The sequence below is a fragment of the Typopeltis vanoorti genome, chromosome 6, assembly GCF_054136105.1.
Source record: "Typopeltis vanoorti isolate ZY-2024b chromosome 6, IOZ_Tvanoo_1.0, whole genome shotgun sequence".
In the NCBI taxonomy this organism is placed as follows: Eukaryota; Metazoa; Arthropoda; class Arachnida; order Uropygi; family Thelyphonidae; genus Typopeltis; species Typopeltis vanoorti.
Window position 1 is genome coordinate 23,258,608 of NC_143554.1, and position 26,290 is coordinate 23,284,897.

Below are 26,290 nucleotides of genomic sequence, written 5' to 3' on the forward strand. Positions count from 1 at the left end.
TTATTGATGCCAACTCCGATGAACAGCAGCCATAGAAGTATTTATAGAAGATGCAGGCTACAGAGACTGAACACCTGTGCAAGTGAGTGAAGTGTATTAATGAGACAGGGGTCGTAAATCAATCTAATTGCTATTTTCTGTATAGAATCCAGTATTTTCATGGAGCTCTTAGGGGCACCACCTTGGATATGAGAACAGTATTCGATGGCCGGCCAAATTTGTGATTTGTATAGGGTTAAGAGCTGTTTAGAGTTAAGTAATGATGGAATCCATACTGTTGGTCATTTATTAGATGAGTCTTCGAGGTAGTGTAGGAGTTCAGTATTAATGGTTTTTTCCATTACTTTAGAAAGAATTGAGGTGAGGAAATTGGGTGGTAGTTTGAAGGTAAGGATTTGTCAGCCTTAGGAATAGGTTGAATACAGGGTAGTTTCTGGTATTTGGTATCTGGTTTGTGCAATATTTTTCCGATCCCTTTCTGGTGAAAACTGAAATGCAGTACTGAGTAGAATGGATCGGGGATACTTATCATGATCAGCTATGCAAAAGTTGGAGAAGTAGGAAACCAGTGAAATAGTGGTGGGAATAGTGTTGCCAGAAGTTACAGCCAACAATTTCAGCTACGACCCAGAAGGCATGGCTGCTGTTTGGGCAAGATTCAAGTTATCTGCTTTTAGCTCTCTCAAAATCAGTTTTCAATGTGGTGATAATTTTCTTGCAGTTATACCAGGCTTTGGTCTAGGCTGGAAAGCCCATCATCAACTGTATAGGATGATGGGATTTTGGACACAAGCCAGTTGTGCCTGACTTGTTTTGTACAGCCTTGGCACACAGTGGTAGAACCAAGGTTTAGATATCCTGGTGTGTAGGCTTATACAAAATTAACAACTTAGATTTGTTAATAAATAAATTGGCATCTTCAGGGATTAATACACTTGTATTAAACACATGCATGCAAGCACACTTCCGTAACAAAGATAAAACAGGAAAGATACATAAAGATCTAAAGTCTTACAATTATGCTGTATTGGCTTTGGTTGGGTATTTTTGGTTGTTGGGCTGACTGTCTACAGATGCAGGTTTCCCACATGAGGGGCAGTCTGATATAACCATATTTGTTTAGGAAAAATTTCAGGAAAAACCTCCTAAACTTAAATTTGCTTTGGTGGAGTGAGTTGGGTTTTTTCTACCAGATCCTGTGCTGGTTTTCTAGGCCAGGTCTACTAATCCTAGGAGGCCGTAGTGGTGGAATCGGATGTAATCCTTGTGCTCATATATACGGATGTTGGCTGTACTACCTGTTTGTCCATAATAAGAAAGATTGCAGCTGCAGGGTTCCTGGTGAACTCTAGGTAAATCCACAGGTTGTGGCAAGCCTTTGGGGAAGCAGATAAGGGCTGCTAGCTTTTTTTTAATAAGTGGTCACAAGATTGTGCTTTTTTAATATATCGGCCACATTTTCTGAGACCAGAGACATAAGGAATGGTGACAGTTTGCTATCATCTATGTTTGGAAGGGGGAGGGTTTGGCTGCAGCTGAGTGTGTTGATGCTCTGAGACATCATACCAACCAAAGATTTCATGATCCAGATCGCATGTGGAATCTATAACCTTCCTGCCAGTGAGGCCAACAATATTAGGCTGAATGTAGCCAACATGTATCGCAGGCAAAACCTCCTGCAAGCAACCTACCCAACAGAGAATATAAAGCTCTTCTACATATAATGAGATCATGTTTGGTTAATCAGCACATTGTTTGTGTTACAGTGTACACAGGTCAGATGGACAACTTCTATGATCTTAGTTGGAGCCGTGAGCTGCTTGATTGTTGGGCTGAACAAGATGGTGATTGGAATTTGACAACAATCCTGGAAAATAATCAGGAAATTGAAGTTTTTGTCCCTGCTGCATCCAGAGGTGCAGCATGTTTATGTCCTTACAAATTGGAAATATCTTAATTACAATCATTGTAAAGGACCTGATGGATGGTGAGCAGAGCGAGTGTGTCGAGCACAAGTTGAATGAATACAAGTTGAATGAATTGAGGACAATGGGATGAAGAAAAAGTTGGTGTAAAATAAAGCACAAATGTGTTGATAAGATCAATGCATCTGCTCTAATGAAAACTCATACAGTAGCAGAAAAAAACAAACAACAAGCAAAAAAACGAATTAACCGATATGTATGTGCATGTGCTAATATAGTACATAATCCAAACAGAGACATGGGATGGAAAGTCCAAATAATTACTGATCATCTGAAAAGTAAAAATTTTATATATCACTTGAGAATGATTTTTGTAAATATATGAAGAGGATATCTTAACAAAATGTGCAAAAAGAACTAACAAAAGTCATCTTACTTTGTATGGATATAATAGATCCTGGTAAAAAGTTTTCATTTTCAAATTTTATTTATTTATTTTTTTAATGTGACTCCCACCCACAAAAAGTTGTAAAGCATTGGTGAGCTATTTAGATGAGGTGTTCACTCACTTTAAAATTTAAAAGTTTTCAGGGTTTAAATAGCATTCATGAAATTACTGAGGGGGGGGGGGTTGCAAAAACTGTATCATGAAGTAAATGTCACACTGATTACCTGTCTGCATTTGTTATCTTTATCCTTTCTAGAATGTACCCTTGGTGTTAGTACAACATGCTATTTTAGCCTTCTTATTCTTAATGTATTTTTATGCTTTGGGTGGACTAAGGATTTTAATTATTCTTTATATATATATATATATATATATATATATATTATTTTTTATATGGCCTAGAAACTGTTCTAGAGATCAAACAGAATTTTTGAGCCACTTCAGGTCTCCAGTAAGCAAGAAAACTGTGTCCTATTAAGCAATGAAATCTCTCGACTGAAAGCCATCACAGACATCCGTGGCTAGATTTGAACCTGTGACCTGTTGGTTGGAGAGCAGATATATTAATCACATGGGCCAACCAGGCCAGCTAATTATCAAAGTTGATTTGATTGTTCCTCATATAAGCATACAGAACTTTTCTGAAAAATCTTGTTGCGTTGGCATTGGTGTAGATGATGATGATGGTAGTTGCAGTTCATTATTGTTGGTGGATTTGAGTGGTGGAGACGGAGAGTTGTGAAGTAGGTGCCCTCCCTCGATGAGTCTTTAGACTCCCTGGAGGTGTCATGTAATAATAATAATAAAAAGAAATAATAATCTCACAGCAGACAAGGGCAATGCTACTGTCATTTTAAACCATACCAATTATATTAAAAAAATGGCCACCCTTCTTAAAGACTGATCCACATACTGCCTACTAAATTATCACCCCACTCACACACAGATTACAACCATCAATAGCCTACTAAAAAATGTTAGTTCTTGGCCAGCACACGTAACCAACAAACTAAAACCCTACAATTCCAAGACCCTCCCCCAATTTATGGACTTCCAAAAAGGCATAACAAGGATGTACCTCTATGCCCAATTGTAGATGGCATAGACCCACCCACCTACAAACCAGCTAAACATTTAGCCAAAGTGCTTTCTTCTACTACTGGCATTACCTTGTCACATAACAAAAACTGAGGACATTTTAAGTCTGGTATCAAGACCTCACATTCTGACACACTAACTTAATGGTCAGTTTCACTGTTTCTGCCTTATTCAGAAATGTTCCACCTAAGGACATTCCACCCAATATCTCAGCCCTGTTTCAGTTCACTAGGAACTCAGGCTATTTTGTCTGGAAGGGAAATTCTACAGACAAATCGATTACACATGATTATCCTTAGTATAAAAATCTGGTCAACTGTCCATCTATTTCTTTGGAATCCTGCTTGATATTCCCCAATATTTTCTTCGGCAAACAGCAAAAAATTTGCCTTCTGTCCAAATGGAAGCTGTGCCTTCTAGTCACTTGCTAAGGCCATTGGACACAACTTTTGTTCCCCTGCACCTCCATCTCTCTCTCTTTCCTCCTAATAGCACCACTGTTACTTCACCCCAAAATAAAGCTGATATCCTGGCATCTCTTTTCCTCAAGCTCTTGCATAGATGATCAAGTGAAATGACCTCCTGCCACATTGGAATCCAAGAACTGAATGCCTCCTTTAGTTTTTTGACAAAAAGAAATCAGGAAACTACAAAAAAAACTTGGTTACTAAATAGTCTTTTAGACCTGATTGCATTATTGCTGTTGTGCTCCAGAATGTAATCCCCATCCTGAATCATCTCTACAATCTATTATACATATCTGGTACTTATCCCAATGCATGGAAGCAATTTAATATCTCCATCCTATTCCAAAACAGGCTGATAAAAGTCAACCATCAAACTACCGACAATTGTTAACATATCAGTCCTCTCCAAAATAATGGAGAAAGTCATCAAAAGCCAACTACTCCACTACTTAGAGGCCCACCAATTAATAAGTAACCACCAGTATGGATTCTGCCATTCAAGATTCATAGCTGAACTTGTGGCTTACATCGCTCACCACTGGACACATGCCATGGAAAGGTTTGGAGGAGTTTGTGCTGTTGTCCTTGATATTTCCAAAGCCTTTGACTGTGTATGGCATCGTGGCCTGCTTAACGAATTGTCATCCTTTGGTCTTCTTGGGTGTTCTCTGCAAGTCACAGTAGATGGCTCCCTCTCTTCGAGCATCACTAACAATGCTAGACTGACTCAAGGTTCTTTTCTTGTTCATAAACGACCTATTCACAATCACTACTAATCCTATCCACAGCTTTTCTGACAATAGTACTCTCTGCTCATCATACTATTCATTTGAAAAACCATGTGGTACTCTGACCTCCCAGGCTACAATATCATCTACAACCAGTGCCTTAGATACCGGTCTTCATATGCATGCTGGCCTGGTTGGCCGAGTGGTTAGCATATCCACTTTTTAGCCAAAAGGCTGTGGGTTCGAATCCTGTTGTGGGAATGGATGTTTGTGATTGTCTGTGAAAATCTGGTGGTGGTGGTCAGTGGTAGATGGCGTTAGTGTAAATTATTATTATTATTCAGGCCTCCATGGAGTCAAAAGACTCATCGAGGGAGGTCCCTCCTAGAAAACACAAAGTCTATCATACCACTCCTTAAACTCATTGACTGTTCTCGCTCTCACCACTCTATCAGGCAATGCATTTCATGGTTCAACTACCCTCCATGCAAAGAAACCACTCCTCACCCTCTTGCTCACAGTTTCCTTTTGTAGCTTCCAGGGATGGCCCATTGTCATCACTCCTTCCTGCTGTTCAACCAAGCGAAAGAACTCCCCAGTGTCAACACTGTAACCACCTCTCAACAGTTTAAAAGTCTCAATCATATCACCTCTCCTTCTTCTATCAACCAAACTCTGCAGTCCACACTCCCTCAGCCGATCCTCATAACTAACATTTTACAGTCCTGAAACCATCTTTGTTATCTGCCTTTGTATTATTTCCACAGTTAATTTATCCCCTTCAAATCCTGGAGACCAGATCTGAGAACAATGGTCTAAGTGTGGTCTGATCATAGTCTTATACAATGGAATGATAACCCTTTTGTCTCTGCAGGTCCATGTCCTTTTCATTATTGCTGCAATCTTCTATGTTACCTTCACCACCTTTACAATATGTCCCCTAAATTTCAGGTTTCTATCAATCATCAACCCCAGATCTCTTGTCTCCCCTACTTCCTCCAGTTTAACTCCTACCATAGAGTATGCAGCATCCCATCGATGTGTCCCAAACCTCAAGACCTCATATTTTGCTGCATTAAACTGACAACCCAATTCATTTGTCCATCTTGGTTTAAATCTTAATGTAGTATTGTTTATTTTTGGTAGCTTGTTGTGTCTGTGCGATTTTGGTGTGAATTCCGTTTTATTTAACTTAGTATTTTAAAGATACGTTTCATAGAATAGCACATAGCGCCAATGCAACGAAAAACAATGCCATCCAAAAATACGATGCCTTTGTTCAAAAACTTTAGTGTGAGGGAGTTTGTTCAATGTGATATGTGTGGGATGTATGCTTTCCCGAAAGAGGCTGGAGTTTGAATGGAAAATGATAGTGGTGGGACCACTATCAATTTCCATCCAAACTCCAGCCTGTTCAGAAAGTGAGGAATTGAAGTATGTGTCAGGTCGTCAGATTGTTGTGGTTGAAGAAAGCCAGAATGTGAGTGAAAATAGTGGCTTGATAGGGAATTGCGATATACAAGATGGCAATGAGAGCAGTGATCAAAGAGAGAGTGAAAATGGTTTAGATGATGACAAAAATGAGGAATTATTTGTAAGCAGTGAGAGTGTAAGGTTACGCTGAGCAATACACAAAGCGCAGCGGCAGTTGGAGCACCTGCAAAATTCTTTCCAGAGTAACGGAAATAAACAAATGTTTGAAAGGAAAAATAAGCTTAAGAATGGGAGAGTTTCAGAAATGAAGGAAAGAGTGTTGTACAGGTGTGATAGATGGGAGTTTAACTAAATCGTACTTACTGGTGCGAAATTTAAGGATGTAAGTGAGAGTATTAAAGAATTGATAGTTGTGGCGGGTATGAATGAATTGAAAGGAGATACATTTTTTATGAGAGAGGACTTGAAAGTAGTACTGTTAAAGGTAGCGAAAGAAAAGCGTGACAGAGTTAGGATGGTGAGTCTGTTGCTGCAGTACGACAGAGAGGAGTTTAGAAGGAGGGCCATAATCGCAAATGACTTTATGCGCAGGTTATGCAGACGGTGTGGTGTGGAATTCGTGGACGTGTGGAATGAGTTTGATGGGCGAAAGGATTTATAGAGGATGGATGGCCTGCATTTGAATGGATTTGGTGTGCAGAGACTGGAAAACGTGTTGCTGAATGAAGTGAAAATGGATGTGCAGAACCAGGGAAACTAGAACTACCAAGGAGGGGGAGGGGGAGAGTGGATATACGGACATCAGTGAGACAGTTGAGTGTAAGAATGTATATAATGTACCCGAACCAGTACTAAGGACAAGTAATAAGAATGGGATAGTTAGAATAACGCATTAAGATAAGGGTGGGACAAAGGGACCTCTGCATTTCATATATACTAATGGCAGGAGTATTAGGAACAAGAAGGAAGAATTTTTGGCCTTGGTTGGCTCTTCCTGGCCACAGGTTATTGGCTTTAGTGAAACATGGCTGACGGAAGATGATATAGTTAGTGGGATAGAATGTGTAGGTTATAGTGTGTTTAAGAGGGACAGAGAGAATAAAATGGGGGGGAGCAGTGTTATTGATGATAGCTGATGAACTGCAGCCAAAGAGAATTGAAGTTGTATTGCAAGATAGCGAAAAGAGCTCATTTGAGGCTATTTGGTAGGAGATTGAGACTGGCAGAACAAAATATACAGTTGGGTGCTGCTATAGACCAGGTGATGGAATAGATGGTGGAGATAGTATGCATAAACAAATTGATGAAATGAGTGGAAGGAGGGTAATTATTATGGGGGATTTTAACTATGGTAACACTGATTGGAAGGAGGAAAGGACACATGTGGGGAAGGAACTGGATTTTATTCAATTATTACCAAAAGAATCTCTAAATCGTCACAAATTTTTCGTAAATCTTCGTTATTAATTTGTAGTAATCTATACAAGAAATTGAAATTATCATATCTTTTAGTTGTTCAAAACGTTCTATTAACAAACACATTGCAACATCTGAAAGTGTATAAAACACATTCGCTCTAAAGTTATCTTCTGGCGATTGTGGCATTTCTTCATGATGCTCGTAGTCAAATTGTCGTGTCTTCTTTCGTCGTCGAACTTCTGTACCGGTTTTAAATTCTTGTTCTCCATCCACCTCTGCACTCAGTTCTTTTGCCGTTTTTAGAACTTCTTTAAAATTTGTATCTGATCGATACTCTTGTAAGAATATTTTTAAGTTTTCGATAGATTCTAAAGCATGTGAAATGTTCATATTTTTGTCTTGAAGCATTTTACTCACAGGGTTTATTCTGTTAAGTAAATCATGCCAAGTTATAAGAGCAAATAAATTTGTATTCCTTAATTTTAGCACGTAATGTTTGTGCTTCATGCTGAATTTCTTTATTAAAATTTTCATTATTTAAAATTTCAAAAAGTGCATCGTAAATTTCTCCTAACTGATATCGTAGAGGGCGGATTGCATTAATTTTACTTTCCCATCGCGTTTCTGATGGCTGTTTCAATGTTAAATTTTTTTTACGAACTTTAAAAGGATTGCCCAACGTTTGTAAGAGAATGAAAAGAACCACATATTTCTTGAATAATTGCAAAGAAACTAATTGTATTTGCATTCACTTTGGCTGCATCGTTAATGATTAAATTTAGAGTATGAGCAGCACATGGCATGTGAAAAGCTAGAGGATTTTTGTTCAAAAGCAAATTTTGGAGCCCATATTTGCCCCATTGTCATACCCTTGACCTTGCATGTCTTCAATGGGAATGTTCCATTATTGTTGCACATAAACTACGTCCTGTGGAATCTGATATATCTGCAAAACCTAAAACGTTTTCCCTGAGCTTGACAATTCCATTGTCACAGGAAACAAAGCGAATAATAATGGTCATTTGTTCTGTTTTACTTGCATCAGGTGTGCAGACTAAAATTATGGAATAATATTTAGATTTTCGAATTGACAATAAAATTGTATCCCTGATTGCGTTACTTAGAGTTTCCAATATTTCATTTTGATTGTCTTTACTCAAATAGTGTACTCTATTGTTTTATTGTAGGGCCCTTCAACATGATTTTCCATAACGGGATCAAAATTCCCAAACAGTTCGACTAATTTTAAAAAATTGCCGTTATTTCTTTCATATAATTTATCAGATGATCAGCGAAAAGCTAAATTTCGGCTACCAAGGAATTTTATAATTTCAATCAAGCGTTCTAAAACACTCGTCCAATGTTTCTTTTCTATTTCATGCATGCTTTCAGTCTGGAAATCAATAGTAGTTTTGTTTTTTTAAATTTTTATCAAGTTCCTTCCATTTTAAGAAATTTTTCATGCGAGTTAAACTGGTCTCATGTCTATGTAAAGTTGTACTAACATTTCTCCAATCGTTATAACCTTCTACAAGACTCAGTGGGTGATTCAGTTGATTCAGTAGGCGTGACAAGTTTGCAACAAAAGCAAAAAACAGAATTTAAAGTTTCGAAATAAATGAGCCGTGTTCTTGGCATGAGCTCCCGTTTTCCATTTTTCTATTATAATACGTGTCGCCAAATTTACGACCATATGTATCTCTGGGATATATAATATATAATATATTTTCTTTTGATCAGGCTCCATAACAATTAAAACAACTCATAATTTTTCATCAATATTTCCCCGTTCACCTGGATCTTCTAAATTCACAGAGACTAACAATGTGTTAGTTTTGTGGTCAACTACAACTAAATCTTATTGTAGTTGACTAAATCCTAACCATTTTTCACTTAAGTCACGTTCAATTATCTTGTTCAATAGTTGCAATAGTACCTTCATGCAAACTAGATGATGTGCACGGTTCTTCAACTCTGATTTCTGATGTATCGAGTTGGTTACAATCTGCATCAGAATATTTTAATAGTTTAACAAATTTATTAAGAGCCCCAGTTTGTTTCTTAATATCTGCTTCTTTCGTAGCATGATGCTTATGATTTTATGCACCAGATAACGTTTTTTTTAAATTTTTGATTCCATTTCTATTTTATACCCACAAGAAATTATTACACAAAGACACAAAGACGAAATAATAGTCTGTACTGTGCTACTGTCAGTAGCCTACTGAGATGCGTACCACATGACTGGTTAACTAGCAACAAATGTTTTGTACGAAAATTCATTTCTGCGCATAAAAACTGTTCACCGTTTCACTTTAGACAGACTGCAGTAGACACAACATTCTGCAGGCAAGCATTTAGCCTACTCTAGCTGCAAAATTGTAAACAGCTGGCTGATCAAAGAGGCGGCAATATACTTTTTTTTTTCAATTTTTAATCGGTGTATACGGCCTCATTTATTTTAATATTGATCATTCTAAGAATTTTTTTGTTTTTATGATAAAAATTTTGTTTCTTAAAAATTAACTTATGAACCATTCCCTGGTGGCGGTGCCCCATTGTAGCAGCGCCCGCATGCCCGCTTCCATCGGCCCTGCATCTATGGAAGCTGGGCAAGAGTGTGGTTAGTAAGGGTGTTAGAGCTGGGTTCTTTACTTTTAGAGTGATGAGTGGAATAAGCTGCCAGAGTCTGCTGTGGGTGCTATGACAGTGAGTGAGTTCAAGGCAAGGTATGATAGATACTGTGAGAATGTCGAATAGTTGTGTGGACATGATGTTTAGGTCCTCCCTCGATGAGCATAAGGACTCCCTGGAGTCACCCGTAATAATAATAATATATCTAGCTTATTCAAATCCTCTTGCAGGGCTACTACATCTGCACTATTACTAATAACCCTTCCCAGCTTCGCATCATCTGCAAACAACTGAACATTCCCTTGCAATCCACGGACAATGTCATTGATTATAAAGGTTAAACAATATAGGTCCCAGTACTCAGTCCTGTGGAACCCCACTTGTAACCTTCTGGCTCCTTGAAACTGCCCCACCATACACAACTCTCTGATACCTATCAGACAGCCAATCCTGAATCCAGTTGACCAATCTGACATCCAGACCAATGTGCTGCAACTTGAACATCAGCTTATCATGTGGCACCCTGTCAAATGCCTTTGCCAAATCTAGGAAAATAGCAGTATATGCCTTTCCCTCATCTAATGCTCTTGTAACTTTATTATAAAAGGCTAGCATATTGCTAAAACAAGAGCGCTCCCTCATAATCAATGTTGACTCTCACAGATAACATTACCCTCATCTGCCCAATGATATATACGGTCACTCACTACTTTCTCCAAAATCTTACCAACTACTGATGGCACACAAACTGGCCTATAATTAGACACTTCCAGTCTGCTACCGCCCTTATGGAATGGCACTATCTTACTTTCCTTCCATTCCCTGGGCAACTTTCTCGCAGCCAGACTTTCATTGAAAAGCCAGGTCAAAGGCACTGTCAGTTCCTTAGCACATTCTCTCAAAACCCATGGTGAAATACCACCAGTCCTACAGCTTAACTGACATCCAGAGTACTCAGTATTTTGAACACACTCTCCCCCTGCAACTCTAAACCTCAAACCTGCCCTATCCCTCTAGTATTAAAATTTACTCCTCCAAGATGAAATACTCCAATAAAGTGTTCATTGAACAATTCCACTATGTCCTCTACATCAGTCACTCTATTCCCAATTTTATCCCACTATGTCATTCTACCATAGTCGTTTCTCCTCCTACTGGCCACATAGCTAAATAATTCCCTAGGATTATCTTTGGATCTAAGGGCCAATCTTTTCTCATATTCCAGTTTCACCTTCCTTACCATACTAGTCACTCTCTTGGCCTGTGTCTTATATTCTTCATGCATCTTCTCTTCACCTGTCGCCTTATATCTCTTCCATAGCCTCTTTTTCACATGCAGTTCCTGTTTAATAATGTTTGTGATCCACTTTACTCCAAATTGTGTCCTCTTCTTCACTCATGGAATAGAGCTTACCATTGCTGCTAACAAATATTCCTTCACAATTTCCCAAGCACTAATGATATCCCAGCTTTCTAATTCCTCCCTCCACAAAACTTCCCCAAGTTGACATCTAAGACTATTATAATCACCTGCATTATAATTCCACATACATTCCCGTCTCTTTGATACTCCTGCATGTCTATTCATTTTCCAAGTCAAAACCATATGGTCATTCTCTCCAACTGGTGGGAGAGATGTCATCTCAGTTATTATCAACTCTTCTGATGCTATAACCAAATCCAAAACTCTTGAACCTCTTGTTCCCTTACATTTTGCCTAAGACATTTGTCTCTGAAGAATTCTAAAAATTCCATTCCCTTATTGCTACATGCATCTTCCATTCCCCAATTTATACTGCTGTAGTTAAAATCTGTGTTACCTTCACCACCTTTGGTGATGGCAAATGGTGATGGTAGTTGTGGTTGGTGGAGACAGAGAGAGTTGCAGAGTAGGTGCACCCTCCCTCAATGAGTCTTTGGACTCCCTGGAGGTGTCATGTAATAATAATAATATCCTTCAATGGGACAAGGACAACCTGGTCATGTTCAATGCCACCAAAACACAGTGTTGTCTTTTTTTTTTGCAAAAGAGATCTCAGCTCACTTATCGTTATGTTCAGTAACACACAAATCACCAGACAAGATCACATCCCTTTGCATGGATGAACATTTACCTCCAGTCTCTCCTGGCATAAACACATCACATGAATAGCCTCCTCAGCATACAAGAAAGCAGGCATTCTCTTTTGTTGAAAAGCCTATTTTAAACCCAACTAACTGTTAATTATATACAAATCCCAAATAATCCACACATGCTTAGAATACTACTCGCATGTTTGGGGGTGGTTCACCTAAAACAACTAAAAATGCCTAAAAAATCCATCCTCAATTCTATCTACCTCTTTCTCACAAATGTAGCGTTTCAGCACTGTGTCTATTCTACAGGTACTTTTATGGTCACTGCTCCAGTGAAATGGCAACTATCATTCTTTCACTGTCAGTTACACCTGTTAATACAAGAGCAGCTGTCTGGCATCCCTTTACTATGCAACTGCAAGCTTACTGAACCTGCTTCTCCTCCTCTTTTATTCCGTCCACCTCTGTCCTCTGAAACATGAACTACTCCCATACAATTGCTATTGAAAAAAAATAAATAAATAAAAAAATGCTATTTCAATGCTATTGAAAAAAAAATAAATAAAAAATAATATATAAAAAAAACATTGATCAACTCTGCACCTTACACACGGCACTCATGTGATTATAGAGGTCTCTGGACCCCTTGTGTATGGGATCAATATAAATTTAAAAAAAAAGTATAAATTACTCCATAACCAAGTGAAAAATCTTTCAAAAACTACCTATGATTTAGAGTACTACACCTTTTTAATACTTTTATACAAAATCAGTGTAGGTTGTGACCCTTGGGTAATGCATAGTATTATGTATGTCCAAAAGGAGCTGTGTTTTGCATTATGGAATGACGCAAAGTCATCAGCCTCCACAAGTAGTCAAGAAAATTCTTCAGACGTTTGCTTACACCTGGATAAAAGATTTAGCATGAATATAATTTCTTGGGAAGAACTCTGTAATTACTCTAACCAAATGAGAAGGAAATCAGTAAATTTCCTTCTCAGGAATAGACTAACTATACTGATTCCTGGTGATGCTTAATCAAGTGAACTGAGAGTTGCAATTTTAACTAATAATTACATTTTAATTAGGTCCCATTCAAGTAAAAAATATTGTATTTTTATTTATTTTTTTTTTTAAAAATATAATGATTACAGATGTAAGTAATCATTAATTGTGCCATTGTACCCACACAATATTATTATACACAAAATATACAGCACTGTGAGATTAATGATAAAACCATTTCATACCTTTGAAACAGTCCAAGTGAAACTCTTGAAACCATCAGGACAACTTTTGGATGGCAACAATGGTTGACTATGCACTTTGGTGGGCTTCAATTTCTCTTCTATTCCATAAGATTGAGAAACAGGAGTATCACTAAACTGTTTACTGACTTCATCTAGCTCCTTCTTCAAACTTTTATTTAATTCTTTCATTTCTTTTATGAATGGAGTTTCACTTTGGCTGGCTAACAAAGATGGTTTTGAATGACTTTCTTGAAAAGCATACTGTTTGAACTCATGGGAATGCCTAAGCTCATTTAACTCTTTTTGCAATTTGCAATTAGCTTCCCAAAACTGTTCAAAATTAGTTTTGACCATTTCAACGTTGAAGCTTGAGTCTCTGTCACGTGAAGAAGTACTCTGCAAGTTTTGGATTCCAGCTTCTGAATCAACAAATGTAGTGGAATGCTTTAGTTTAGAATGTATGGAAAACAAACAGTCCTTAAGTAATTCATTTTCTTCAAAAAGTTCTTCAAGAATTCTGTTCTTCTCATCTAAATGCTCTAAAGATTTCTTTTTAACTTGTAGCTCTTCCTGCAACTCAAGGTATTCTTTACATAACTGCTGCATTTTTTGGTTTTCAGCTTTCAAAACGATTAGCTCTTCTTTTAATTGTCCAATTTCTTCTGTTTCTTTGTGTGATAGTTTTGCTTGAGATTCAAACAACAATTTTCTTAATTTTCCTATTTCTCTTTTCAGCTGGTTTATTGTTCGGTCTCTTTTTAAAAGCTCCCTTTGTGACTGCTTTAGCAATTCAGTTATTATTCTTTTATCTTTTTTTAGTCTTTCCACTTCTTTAGTAATACTTTCTGCTTCCTCCTCTTGTTCAGAATTTTCTTCCAAATCCACTGCAGTGAAAGAATGGATTGGCAGAGAAGTTTCATTTTGTGTTTGTACTTTCATGGATGCAATCTGTAATGTACAAACAAGTTTGTTATCTATTTGTGAACAATCAAACTCACTATACAACAATATGAAAAAAGCAATTCACAAACCACATTCAAACATTAATCGAATTAAGCCTGTAAACATTAAAGTAATGCGTATTAGTATTACTGACAAGTTATTTGACAGATTAATGTAGTACATGTCTGGAAGTATTATCATCATATCAGGGTGGTTAAAGAATCACTGGATTCTTTAATCAACCATGTGCCTTGAACTAATTCACTGTCAGAGCACTTGCCATACCCAGCAAATGAATTACATTCACCACTTTCCAAGATAAAACAATTCACACTTCAGTGAGCCATCACTACTCCTTCATACAACTTTCATGAAAGGCCATTTGTTCTCCTCCTCTCTCTCTCTCTCTCTATGAATTATCTCCTAAGAATTATTCTGATAAAATTCCCTGGCCAATTTAAACATCACATTAAATGTTTTTTTTCATTCAATCCTCAAAATCTCTAGAGATTATATCCTTAATTTGAAGTAGGAAATGAATTTCATTACTTGTTGTGTTAGACCAATCCTGTTAATTACTGAGAACTTGAAGTGGCTTGAAACATTTCAGTCTTTTGTTTATAGAACACATTTTCCATATCGACTGACCCTTAGTTTATCCATTTCTTCCAGTAGTTTCACCAAGAGAATAGCAAGTTACTCCCAACAGTTCTAATGTGAATGAAGTTTAAAAATCTGATACTTATTCAAATTACACTGGCATGCATTTGTTTGTCCACCTTTCTAGCCTATTCAGTTACTTAAAGTCAATATCAAATGTATTCTCCTCATTTCTATTATATAATATCATTTGTATTAACCTCATTTCAATCTATAAACTAATAAACATCCTCCTTCACTGCATTCTCAATATCATTAACATTAAAGGTAAATAGTAACGAAACTGTAAGCCACTTTACTCTTGTTTACTCGAGTTGTTTCCAGGAAAAATATTAATCAAAGCTTATGAATCTCTCTCTCTCTCACACACACACACACTCATTATATTCCATAAACAAGTGTTGTTATAATCTACAGGATCGGTTCCCAACCGGTGGTATGCGTATCCCCGGGGGTAACCGGAAAATAATCAGTAATGGTGGAAAAACAAGTAAAGTAAACTATTTTACATTAAGATAGGAAATGAATAAAAGTGTCAGTATTTAAAAACAGCTATTTTAAAAACAAGGGGTATACAATTTATAGAAATGGGTTTAAAAGGGGTACACAAGTGTAAAAAGTTAGGAACCACTGGTCTACAGTAAATGGAAAAAAATTCCAAAATGGCTATTCTTCATTATATAAGGCTCAGAAGATATTGTAACTTTACTACCCATAGTTGTTTTTTTCTCCCCCAACTACAGTTTTTTTTTTTCCTTCTGAGTCTTTCTTGACACAAAGGCACATCGAACACTTTTTTTGCAAACCTTTTGTCTACCACCACTTTTGATTAGCTCAAATCTCTGTAATGCTAATCATGGTATTTGCACTGATGTTTAACAAAGGTTTGTTATTTGACTGCAGATTGGGAGGCCCTCTGTTCAATCATGAGTGCTCCTTTCTTTGAGAAAAGAATGAGAGAAGGAGCATTGTTGATGATAGCTAATGGACTACAACCAAAGAAAGTAGAAATTCAATTGTAGGCCAGAGAAAATAGGGCATTTGAGGCCATATGGTGTGAGACAAGAGGTCAGCAGAATAAAATATAGTTAGTTGCTACTATAGACCAGGGGATGGGAAGAATGATGTAGATAGTATACATCAACAAAAAAAAAAAACCTAAATGAATGGAGGGAAGGTAATTATTATGGAGAACTTCAACTATGGGAACATACGAGGGTGGCCTGAAAAGTTCGGCCTCGACCATAGATGACAACACTATCAGCAAGATTTTTCTTCCCCTAAGTTGGTACATCTGTCATCAGCATCTATGTGAAATTGTAAGTCATTCTATCAAGTAGTTTGGTTTATATAGCTATCTGAAGCAAAAGTGTTGTCTGTCTCCCTTGAAATGGATAAAATTGAGTATCGTGCAGGAAGGTTTAACGCCAAAAGAAATTCATTCAAAGTTCATAAAAGTTTATGGGTGCTCTTCTCCTTCATTTCGACAATTAAAAAATGAGCTGCTGAATTTAAACATGGCTGTACCAGCCTTGATGATGATTCGCGTGAAGGACATCCAAAAAGTGTAACAACACCAGAAATCATTGATCACATGCACGATATGGTATTGGATGACCAGCAAGTCAAAGTGTGTGAAACTGCCGACACTATAGGCATTTCAAAAGAACATGTAGGATATATTTTGCATGAAGAATTGCAAATGAAAAAGCCTTTGTGCAAAATGGGTGCTGCACTTGCTCGCAGCAGATCAAAAACTTACTCGCATGAAAATTTCTGAACATTGTCTGGAGTGTTTTAACAAGAATAAAACTGATTTTGGGCATTGATTTATTTCTATGGATGAAACTTGGATTGACCATTATACATCAGAATCCAAATAGCAGTGAAAACAGTGGACAGCAGCTGGTTGTTCAGTGCCAAAGAAGGCAAGGTCGGTTCCATGAACAGTAAAGGTCATGGCATTGGTGTTTTGGGATGCTAAAAGCATTTTGTTTATTAATTATCTTGAAAATGGTAAAACAATAACCGGGAAGATTATTCCGATCTTTTAACCAGGCTAGATGGTAAAATTCGCAAGAAAAGACCCGGTTTGCAGGGAAAAAAAAAATCATCTGTCATCAGAACAATGCACCTGCCCACAAAAGTGTTTTGGCAAAGAGAAAATTAAGGGATCTGCACTATGAATTGTCGGAACATTCACCCTATTCCCCAGATTTGGCTCCCTCTGATTTCTATCTCTTCCCAAAACTAAAATTCTTCCTCGCTGGTCAGCATTTTTCTTCGAATCAAGAGGTGACTGTAGCTGAAGAGGGGGTATTTTGCAGATCTTACTGAGAACCACTATAGGGACAGAATAATGGCGGTGCAGCATCGCTGGATAAATGTATTAGTCTTAAGGGAGATTATGTTGAAAAATAAAAATAATTTTGAAATTATAAATTCGTTTTTTCATTGTTAGGTCAAAAACTTTTCAGACCACCCTCGTAGATTGAAAGGACACATGGGATGGAGGAAGAAATAGAATTTATGCAGTCCCTAAGGAATAATTACCTGAGGTAGAATTATGATTAAATGTACTAGGGATTTGAGAGTGCTAGAGCTAGTAACTGCATCATAGAAGCTGTCTATAACTAAAATGACCACACTGCCACCGACTGGTGAGAGTGATCATATGGTCTGTCTTGACCTGAGAGGTGGTTAATGCATGGAACTTTCAATTAAGAGGGGATATATATGAAATTACAGGGCTGGTAAATATGACAAACTCAGGAGATTGCTTGGAGCAGTGGCATGACATGAGAAACTGCAAGGCCTAGGTGTTGATAGTGCATGAGGAGTAATACAGCAGACTCCACACCTAGTCAGGAGGATAAATCAAGTGGGAGTTAAATGGATGGGTACCATCCTTAAGTAGGAGCTCCAAAAAAAAGTGAAGGGAATTCAAAGAGAAAGGTGACGAACACACATGAGCAGTATAAAGCACAGGCCAAAACACAGGTTGATTGGCAGAAAAGCAGCAATATAACTGACACATACAAATTACTGAAGGGTTTTTACAATATTAATTTATTATTATTATTATTATTATTACATGACACCTCCAAGGAGTTCAAAGACTCATTGAGGAAGGTACTTACTCTACAACTCTGTCTCCACCACTCATTCCACGAATTATAGTGAACTGGATCATCTATACCAATGCCATCTACTGCCCACCACCACTAATATTTTCACAGACAATCACAAACATCCATTCCATGGCCATGGTGTAATTCGAATCCGCAGCCTTTTGGTTGGATAGCAGATACATTAACCACTCAGCCAACAGTACAGAGGAAATTTTCCTGAACAGGTCTGCTGGTGGAAGAACTAGGGGCCACCCTTGGAAATTGGACAAGAATGTAGTTAGCAAAGATGTCAGGACTAGATATTTTTCTTGTAGAGTAGTGAATGAGTAGAACAGGTTGCCAGAGTCTGTTATGTGTGCCATGACTGTGAATAAGTTCAAAGCAAAGTATGACAGATACTGTGCAAATGTTAGATGGTGCTTGGCATAATATTCAGGACCTCGCTTGATGAATGTAGTCCATGGAGTCCTGCTAAGGACTCCATTGAGTTGCCTATGTAATAGTAATAATAACAGTATCATCTGTATATCTCCATAATTTTTCTTGCACTCCTGTATCTGTGGTTACTAGTCTTTGTTTAACCATTTTATTTCTAACCCAAACTCTCAGATACACAAGTTGAACAATGCCTTATATATCGCTAGTTTATAGTGATTTAGATAATTTCTCTCTATTCTGCATAAATTCGCTGAATTTGTATAACCAAAGAGACTTCCACATAGCCTTTAAGGAATGCAGAAAACCAACCAGGACTTGTGATCTAATTTCCCACTATCTACTTATGTGACTCGTTAATAACTATACACCTGAATATTAAATGAATGAATATGAAATGTTGCCAGCTAGGACATCACTGCTATCTTTTGTCAAGGCACCAGTGTGCAAACAGCACACTGGTGCCTTGACAAAGAAGTCAGCTGTTGCAATACACTCAAACTTATCACGAATAGCAAAGATTCACTGGCAGGAATTATAATAAAAAATAAAATAAATTAAATTAGGAAAAGTTAAACATAAGAAGTATTAGTGGAAAAGAAGAGCAACTGGTAGAAAAATTATAAAGTGCCATGCCAACATGACCTCTATTATCAGATGAAGACTAAAACAGGTAAAATGCTGCTAAATAATAATTTTAAGAAGTTATATATTAGGGAAATAGTAATTAGGGGAAAGAGTTGCTATAGCATTAAACACAAGTAGAATGATGGGAGCAACTATCAAAATGGGGGAACTGAACCAATCAAACTTTATTATTATTATTATTATGGGTGTCTCCATGGAGTCAGTAGATTCATCGCGGGAGACCCAAACTAGCAAAACAATATCTGTCATATCTCTTCATGAATTCATTTACAGACGAAGAGCTCACAACTAAGTCAGGCAATGAATACCACTCATTCACCACCCTCCAGGCAAAAAAACTTTGTTCTGACACCTTTGTTAACCACACTCTTCTTTAATTTCCACGGATGACCTCTTGTTCTTCCATCACTATCACACAGCTGAAACATTTCCCTTGCATCAATCCTATAAAAACCCTTCAGTAATTTAAATGTTTCTATCATATCCCCTCTTCTTCGCCTATCAACCAATATCTGCAATCCACAAGCTCTCAATCTATCAATGTAGGGAGCATTTTTTACATCACTCGCCAACTTGGTCACTCTTATCTGAACCCTCTCCACAGCCTCCTCATCTCCAAGGAATCCAGGTGACCAGACCTGAGCACAGTAATCCAAATGTGGAAGTATCAACGCTTTATAAAGGGGAATAATAACTTCTTTATCTCTGGATGTCAGTGTGTTCCTCAAACAACCAAGTAATCCTACGTGCAATCTTGGACACCTTAGCAATGTGCCCTCTGAACTTCATCTCCCTATCTACCAACACAGCTAAGTCCCTAGCTTCATCAATCTCTTGGAGTACCTTTCCATTAATGTAGTACACAGCTGGTAATCTTTTAATCCCAAAATGCACGACTTTACACTTTTCCACATTGAACTGACATCCATTATCTTTTGCCCATTCTACCAGCTTATTTAAATCATCCTGCAAACTTTCAACATCAGCTTGATTTTTTATTGCGATACCCAACTTTGTATCATCAGCAAACAACTGAATATCTCCCTTTAGGCCATTTGCTATATCATTTATATACAAATTAAACAACAATGGCCCAAGCACAGAGCCCTGAGGCACACCACTGGTCACCTGCCTCATTCTGGACTTGGCTCCTCCATACACCACCTTATGGTATCTCTCCCTGAGCCATTCTCCTATCCATATCACCAATTTAGTATCCATTCCCATCTGCTCCAATTTGCGTAACAGTGTTCTATGGGGTATCTTGTCAAAAGCCTTAGCAAAATCCAAAAGTACCGCTGTGTAGCCAGTTCCTTTGTCCAACTCAGATGTCATTCTATTATAAAAAGTTAATAGATTGCTAAGGCAGGATCTACCTTTAACAAAACCATGTTGGCCTCTACAGAATATCATATCCTGATCCACCCATTCTTGAATTTTGTCTCTAACCAACTTTTCCAATACTTTTACCACTACTCCTGAGATGGTGATTGATCTGTAATTAACTACCGCAGTTTTAGAGCCATCCTTATGCAAAGGAACCACTTTGCCTAACTTCCGCTCCCTAGGGACCATACCAGAGTTCAAACTTAAATTAAATATCCAAGTAAGAGGGGTTGACAATTCATTTGCACATTCATGCAACACCCAAGCTGATATTCCATCTAAGCCTACAGCAGTGTTTGCATTTAAATTTTACAATATATTAAATATCCCTGATTCTTTAGCTTCAATTCTCACATTAGTTATTGCTACAGGTATCGAGATCTCCTCACTTTGGTGATAGACTTTTGAAAAGTGATCACTTAGTAACTAGACTATTACATCTGATTTTGTCACCTCAATACCATCAGCACCCACTAAAGTTATCCTTTCAAAGTCATTCTTCCTCTTACTTGCTACATAGCAGAAGAACTCTTTGGGATTACCCTTGATCTCTTTGGCTAAGGTCTTCTCATAATCTGATTTAGCTTTTCTTACTATGCTGGTAACCTTCCTAGCTTGAGCCTTGTACTGCTCATGGGTGTACTGATCGCCTTTCTCCTTGTAAATTCTCCATAACATTTTCTTTTTTTGCAGATCAAGCTTGATACTATTGCTCATCCATCTAATGCTTGCCTTGTTTGACCTCCTGACCATGGGGACACAATCTGATATTGCTTTCCTCAGATACCTGCTGATTTTATCCCATGCACTGCTAACATCTTTCCCCTGCAATATGTTCTGCCATGGGATGGCTGCAAGCTCACTCCTAAGATTGTTATAATTGCCTAACCTGTAGTTCTGTATATACCCCTTCTTAACAGAAAAATCCACAGATTTTGACCTCCCAAGTCAATACCACATGATCGCTTTCACCAATTGGAGGTAATAACGAGGACACCTTACTTATGCATATAACCTCTGAACCAATAACCAGGTCCAACACTCTCACACCACGTTTCCCTTCAGTTATGTGCTGTTTCAAGTAATTATCTCGTAGAAGATGTATGAACTCCATTTCCTTTTTGCTATGTGATATTTCCTCCTTCCAATTGATATCACCGTAATTAAAATCCCCCATAATAATCACTAAGCTTGCACTCATTGTACTAATTTGCTGATGCATGAATTCAATATCTCCCTCTGTACTATCTGGCCTATAGCAGCATCTAACTGTATATTTGGTTGCATTGGTCACTATTTTGCACCAGACCACCTCAAATGAACTCTCATTCACATGTCTATCATCTTGATATACTACTTTCTTTGGATGCAACACATCAGCTATCATCAACAGTACTCCTCCCCCTGTTCTATCTTCTCTATCCTCCCTGAAAATACTGTACCCATCACATTCAATTCCAGTGACCACATCCTCTGCTGACAGCCAAGTTTCACTAATGTCTACAACTTTTGGTGAGATTGCACTGACTAATGCGAAAAATTCTTCTCTCTTATTTCGAATGCTTCTTGCATTGGTATACAAAAATTGCAGATTCCCTCTAGATCTTGTACTGGCTTCAGAACTGATATATAAGTCACTAACTTCCGTAGTCCCATGCCGATTTTTATCCCCTCTCTTCTGCAATTTATTCTTTGTATAAGGATCAATAAATATACAATCAGTGCTAAAGTTTCTCTCTCTTACACTCAATCTTTTCAATATTAGTTTCCCTGCCCAATAACTTCAACTTGTTCAGAAAACAGTAACTTTTTCAATCGCTTATTCCTTCCATGTTAAGATGCAGTCCATCGCTAGCATACAACTGCCTTTTTCCTTCACACTCCAAATATCAACAAATTCCAGACCTCTTTTTTTGCACATTCTTGCAATCACATCATTCATTATCATCACTCATCTAATTAACTCGTAATTGTCAAAACGAGGCAGCAAACACACTATCCTCCCATTGACACTTTTCCTCTTCACAATATCTAACAATGTTCTTAAATCTTTTCCTACCCGATTTATACCACCTCTCAGGTCATTAGTACCCACCATAACTATCATCGTGTCTGCTTTACTGGTTTCAATATTTTTTGGGGGAAGGGGGTAGCTGAGAAAATGTTGAGAATGTGGTTTAGTTCTGTGGTTAGGGCATTGTCATTCGAGCAGATAAGTTTAGCCCTGTTGTGTAGTGTCTTAATGACTCCATATTGTTGTGAGGAGGGGGTTTTCTATATACTGAGAAAACCAAGGTTCCATCAGGCTGCCGGTTGACTAGTGTGTCTAAGAAAGGAATGCAGTTATTTTTTTCCTCTTCCAGGGTGAATTTGATTCTGGGGTGTTGGTTGTTTAAGTGTGTTAAGAAGCAGAGGAGTGCATCGGAGCCATGTGGCCAAATAGCAAATACATCATCTACATAGCAAAGCCAAATGGTTGGTTTTTGTGGAGGCAGAGTTTAAGGCTTTCTCTTCAAAAGTCTCCATATAAAAGTTGGTCAAGGGTGGAGAGAGTGGAGAATCCATGGCTGTCCCCTCTATTTGTTTGTAGAATTTTCCTTGCCAAACAAAATAGCCGGAGTTCATTGTGAACTGAAATAGGGCTGTAATATCGGGAGGAAATTTAGCTTGGATTAGCTCTAAGGATTTTTTGAGTGGGGCATTTGTGAATAAGGAGGAGACCTGAAAACTGACCATTATGTCAGTGTGTTTGAGTGTAAGGTTTTCTATGTTGACTTTGAAGTGGGCTGAGTTTTTTTTATGCATGAAGGTGTGTTACCAGTATAGTGTGAGAGAGCTTTGGCCAAATGTTTAGCTAGTTTGTATGTGGGGGAATCAATGCCATCCACTATGGGACGTAATGGCACATTTTCCTTGTGAATTTTTGGGAGTCCATAAATACGGGGGGGGAGTTATATGGTTTTAATTTGTTAGTGATTTCCACAGGCCAAGAAGTGACCTCCTTAAGGAGCCTGTGGAGTTTTCTAATTTGTGAGTTGGTGGGATTGTACTCGATAGGGAAGTACGTGGCCCGATGTAACAATAGAGAATTCAGCTTACCTGTGTACCATATACACAGGTACCAGAGATTTCACCTTACCTGTGCACCATATACACAGGTAAGCTGAAATCTCTATTGTTAGATCAGGCCACGTACCTCCCTATCAAGTACAATCCCACCAACTCACAAATTAGAAAACTCCACAGGCTCCTTAAGAAGGTCACTTCTTGGCCTGTGGAAATCACTAACAAATTAAAACCATATAACTCCATACCCCCCCCCCCCCCCACCGTATTTATGGACTCCCAAAAATTCACAAGGAAAATGTGCCATTACATCCCATAGTGGATCGCATAGATTCCCCCACATACAAACTAGCTAAACATTTGGTCAAAGCTCTCTCACATTATACTGGCAACACACCTTCATACATAAAAAACTCAGCCCACTTCAAAGCCAGCATAGAAAACCTTACACTCAAACACACTGACATAATGGTCAGTTTTGATGTCTACTCCTTAATCACAAATGTCCCACTCAAAGAATCCTTAGAGCTAATCCAAGCTAAATTTCCTCCCGATATCACAGCCCTATTTCAGTTCACAATGAACACAGGCTATTTTGTTTGGCAAGGAAAATTCTACAAACAAATAGAGGGGACAGCCATGGGTTCTCCACTCTCCCCCACTCTTGGCCAACTTTTATATGGAGACTTTTGAAGAGAAAGCCTTAAACTCTGCCCCACAAAAACCAACCATGGAAAATAAAGTAAAAAATAATAATAATAAAGTAATCTCTATAGTCCTAATTTCTCTGTTTAACACATTAAACTCAGCTTTAACTTCCAGTATCTCCTTACCGTTTTTATCTCCTAACTTATTTGTAACTGTGGTCTCAAAGAAAGTTCTCGTAAGAAAGAAGGGGAAAAAACTAATAATAATGATAAATATCTGCTGAATTTCTATTCACAGCATGAACTAGTCTACTAATGATATGTATATATTCATATGGGAAGAAAACAAGAAATAAGAATAGTCATATTCACAATATTATTGTTTATAGCTGTTGTCAGACTGTTGTTTTTTCTTCATTCTACATTTTTCACACCCATGATACTAGTTTTATATAGATTTACAACCTTTTGTGGGTGGAAGTTGAATGGAAAATATATCTCATGCTGGTTCAGGTTATAAGAGTATACAGGAGATTTAAAATACAATGTGATAGTTTACTTTTGATCAAGACAACAATAAATATATTGCAAATAGCAATGACAGAAGTAAGCAGTTTTGAACAATAAACTGAAATATAGTAAGATATATATTTTACTCAACTCCCACCCACAAATGATTGTAAATCTATACAAAACTAGTACCATGGGTGTGCAAAATGGAGAATAAAGAAAAAACAACAGCCTAACACTAAGCAATGCTTGCAGACAATGTTACAAACTTAAAACAGTGAATGACTGAGTTAGGAAGGCATGTGTTGAAGAGGTTTGCAAGTATAGCAAAAATCAGACCGTGATGGATTCAATAAGTTACAATCCTGGAAAAGAACTTCCTAGCCAATAAGTTTGCACATATCTTAAGAGAGTACACAGAAAAACACAAGAAATCTAGGCTTTTTAAAATAGCTAAATGAAAGTCATGGGAACATGGGAACACTTTGGTAAGAACATAGAAGATAAATATTATGACAATACTATGAAAACTAGTGAAAAGTGTAGAAATGGATGAACGAGTATGTAAAAAACAAAACAAAAATTGAAAATAAGGCTACTGGAAATTTTTTCACTTGGTTAGACTATAAATTATATATTTAGTTTAATCCTTTATCCAAGTGTAAGCAAACAAAGTTTGCGCCTGAAGTATCTTCGGGACTGGGGCAACTCATGGTAAAGGTGGTATAAGTTCTCATTACTTGCCTTAGTATCATCATCCATAATGCAAAACACATCTCCTTGCAGACATGTATATACTAAGACAAGTGATGAGAACTTATTCCACCTTTAGCATGAGTTATCCCAGTCCTGAAGATACTTCAGGCGCAAACTTTATTTGCTTACACTTGGAAAAAGGATTAAACTAAATATATAATTTATAGTCTAACCAAGTGAAAAAACTTCCAACATCTTTCTCTAATCCAGAGTAATTTAATAACAAAGTGTGACACCTTTTGGCAACTCGTATAGGTAAATATGACTTCTCCATTACTTCCACCTTGGTATCACCACCACTGGGTCTGGCTCCCACTGATGAGACCTCAATAAAGGTTGAAACTGGTCTGGATAGTGGCCCTTCCCTTAATGCAGGGGTCGGCAACCGGCAGCCAAAACATGCCTTTTTGGTGGACCATAAAAGGTTGACCATACTTACATGGACTGTGGCTGTAAAATTTTATCATCAAGAAAAGACATCATGGACATTCAAGAAAACATTATCTACTACTCAACTGTTGGATGGCTAAGTATAGGTGTTGTGCTAAAAAGATTTTTTAATTTACATGAAGAAACAGATATTTTCATGATAGAACATGAAAATACTGTCCCACAACTATCGGATAAAAA

The 26,290-nt window shown here is 37.6% G+C and overlaps 1 protein-coding gene across 6 annotated transcripts in view; it reads right to left on the reverse strand.

Moving 5' to 3' along the window:
- LOC150105337 (uncharacterized) overlaps nucleotides 1–26,290 on the reverse strand; it is a 409,874-nt gene that overhangs the window by 326,395 nt on the left and 57,189 nt on the right. For 4 of the 6 annotated variants that reach the window (XR_016548478.1, XM_090394715.1, XM_090394714.1 and 1 more), the window contains exon 4: nucleotides 13,480–14,427. The exons of 1 other annotated variant lie outside the window; for it this stretch is intronic. Coding sequence is in view for 3 of the 5 variants with exons in the window: in XM_090394715.1 (XP_090250841.1) it covers nucleotides 13,480–14,427 (948 nt within the window). In the remaining 2 variants the exon portion in view is untranslated. Of the gene's footprint in view, nucleotides 1–13,479; nucleotides 14,428–26,290 lie in introns of those variants that run through there. One more of the 6 variants, XM_090394719.1, reaches the window with a different exon arrangement.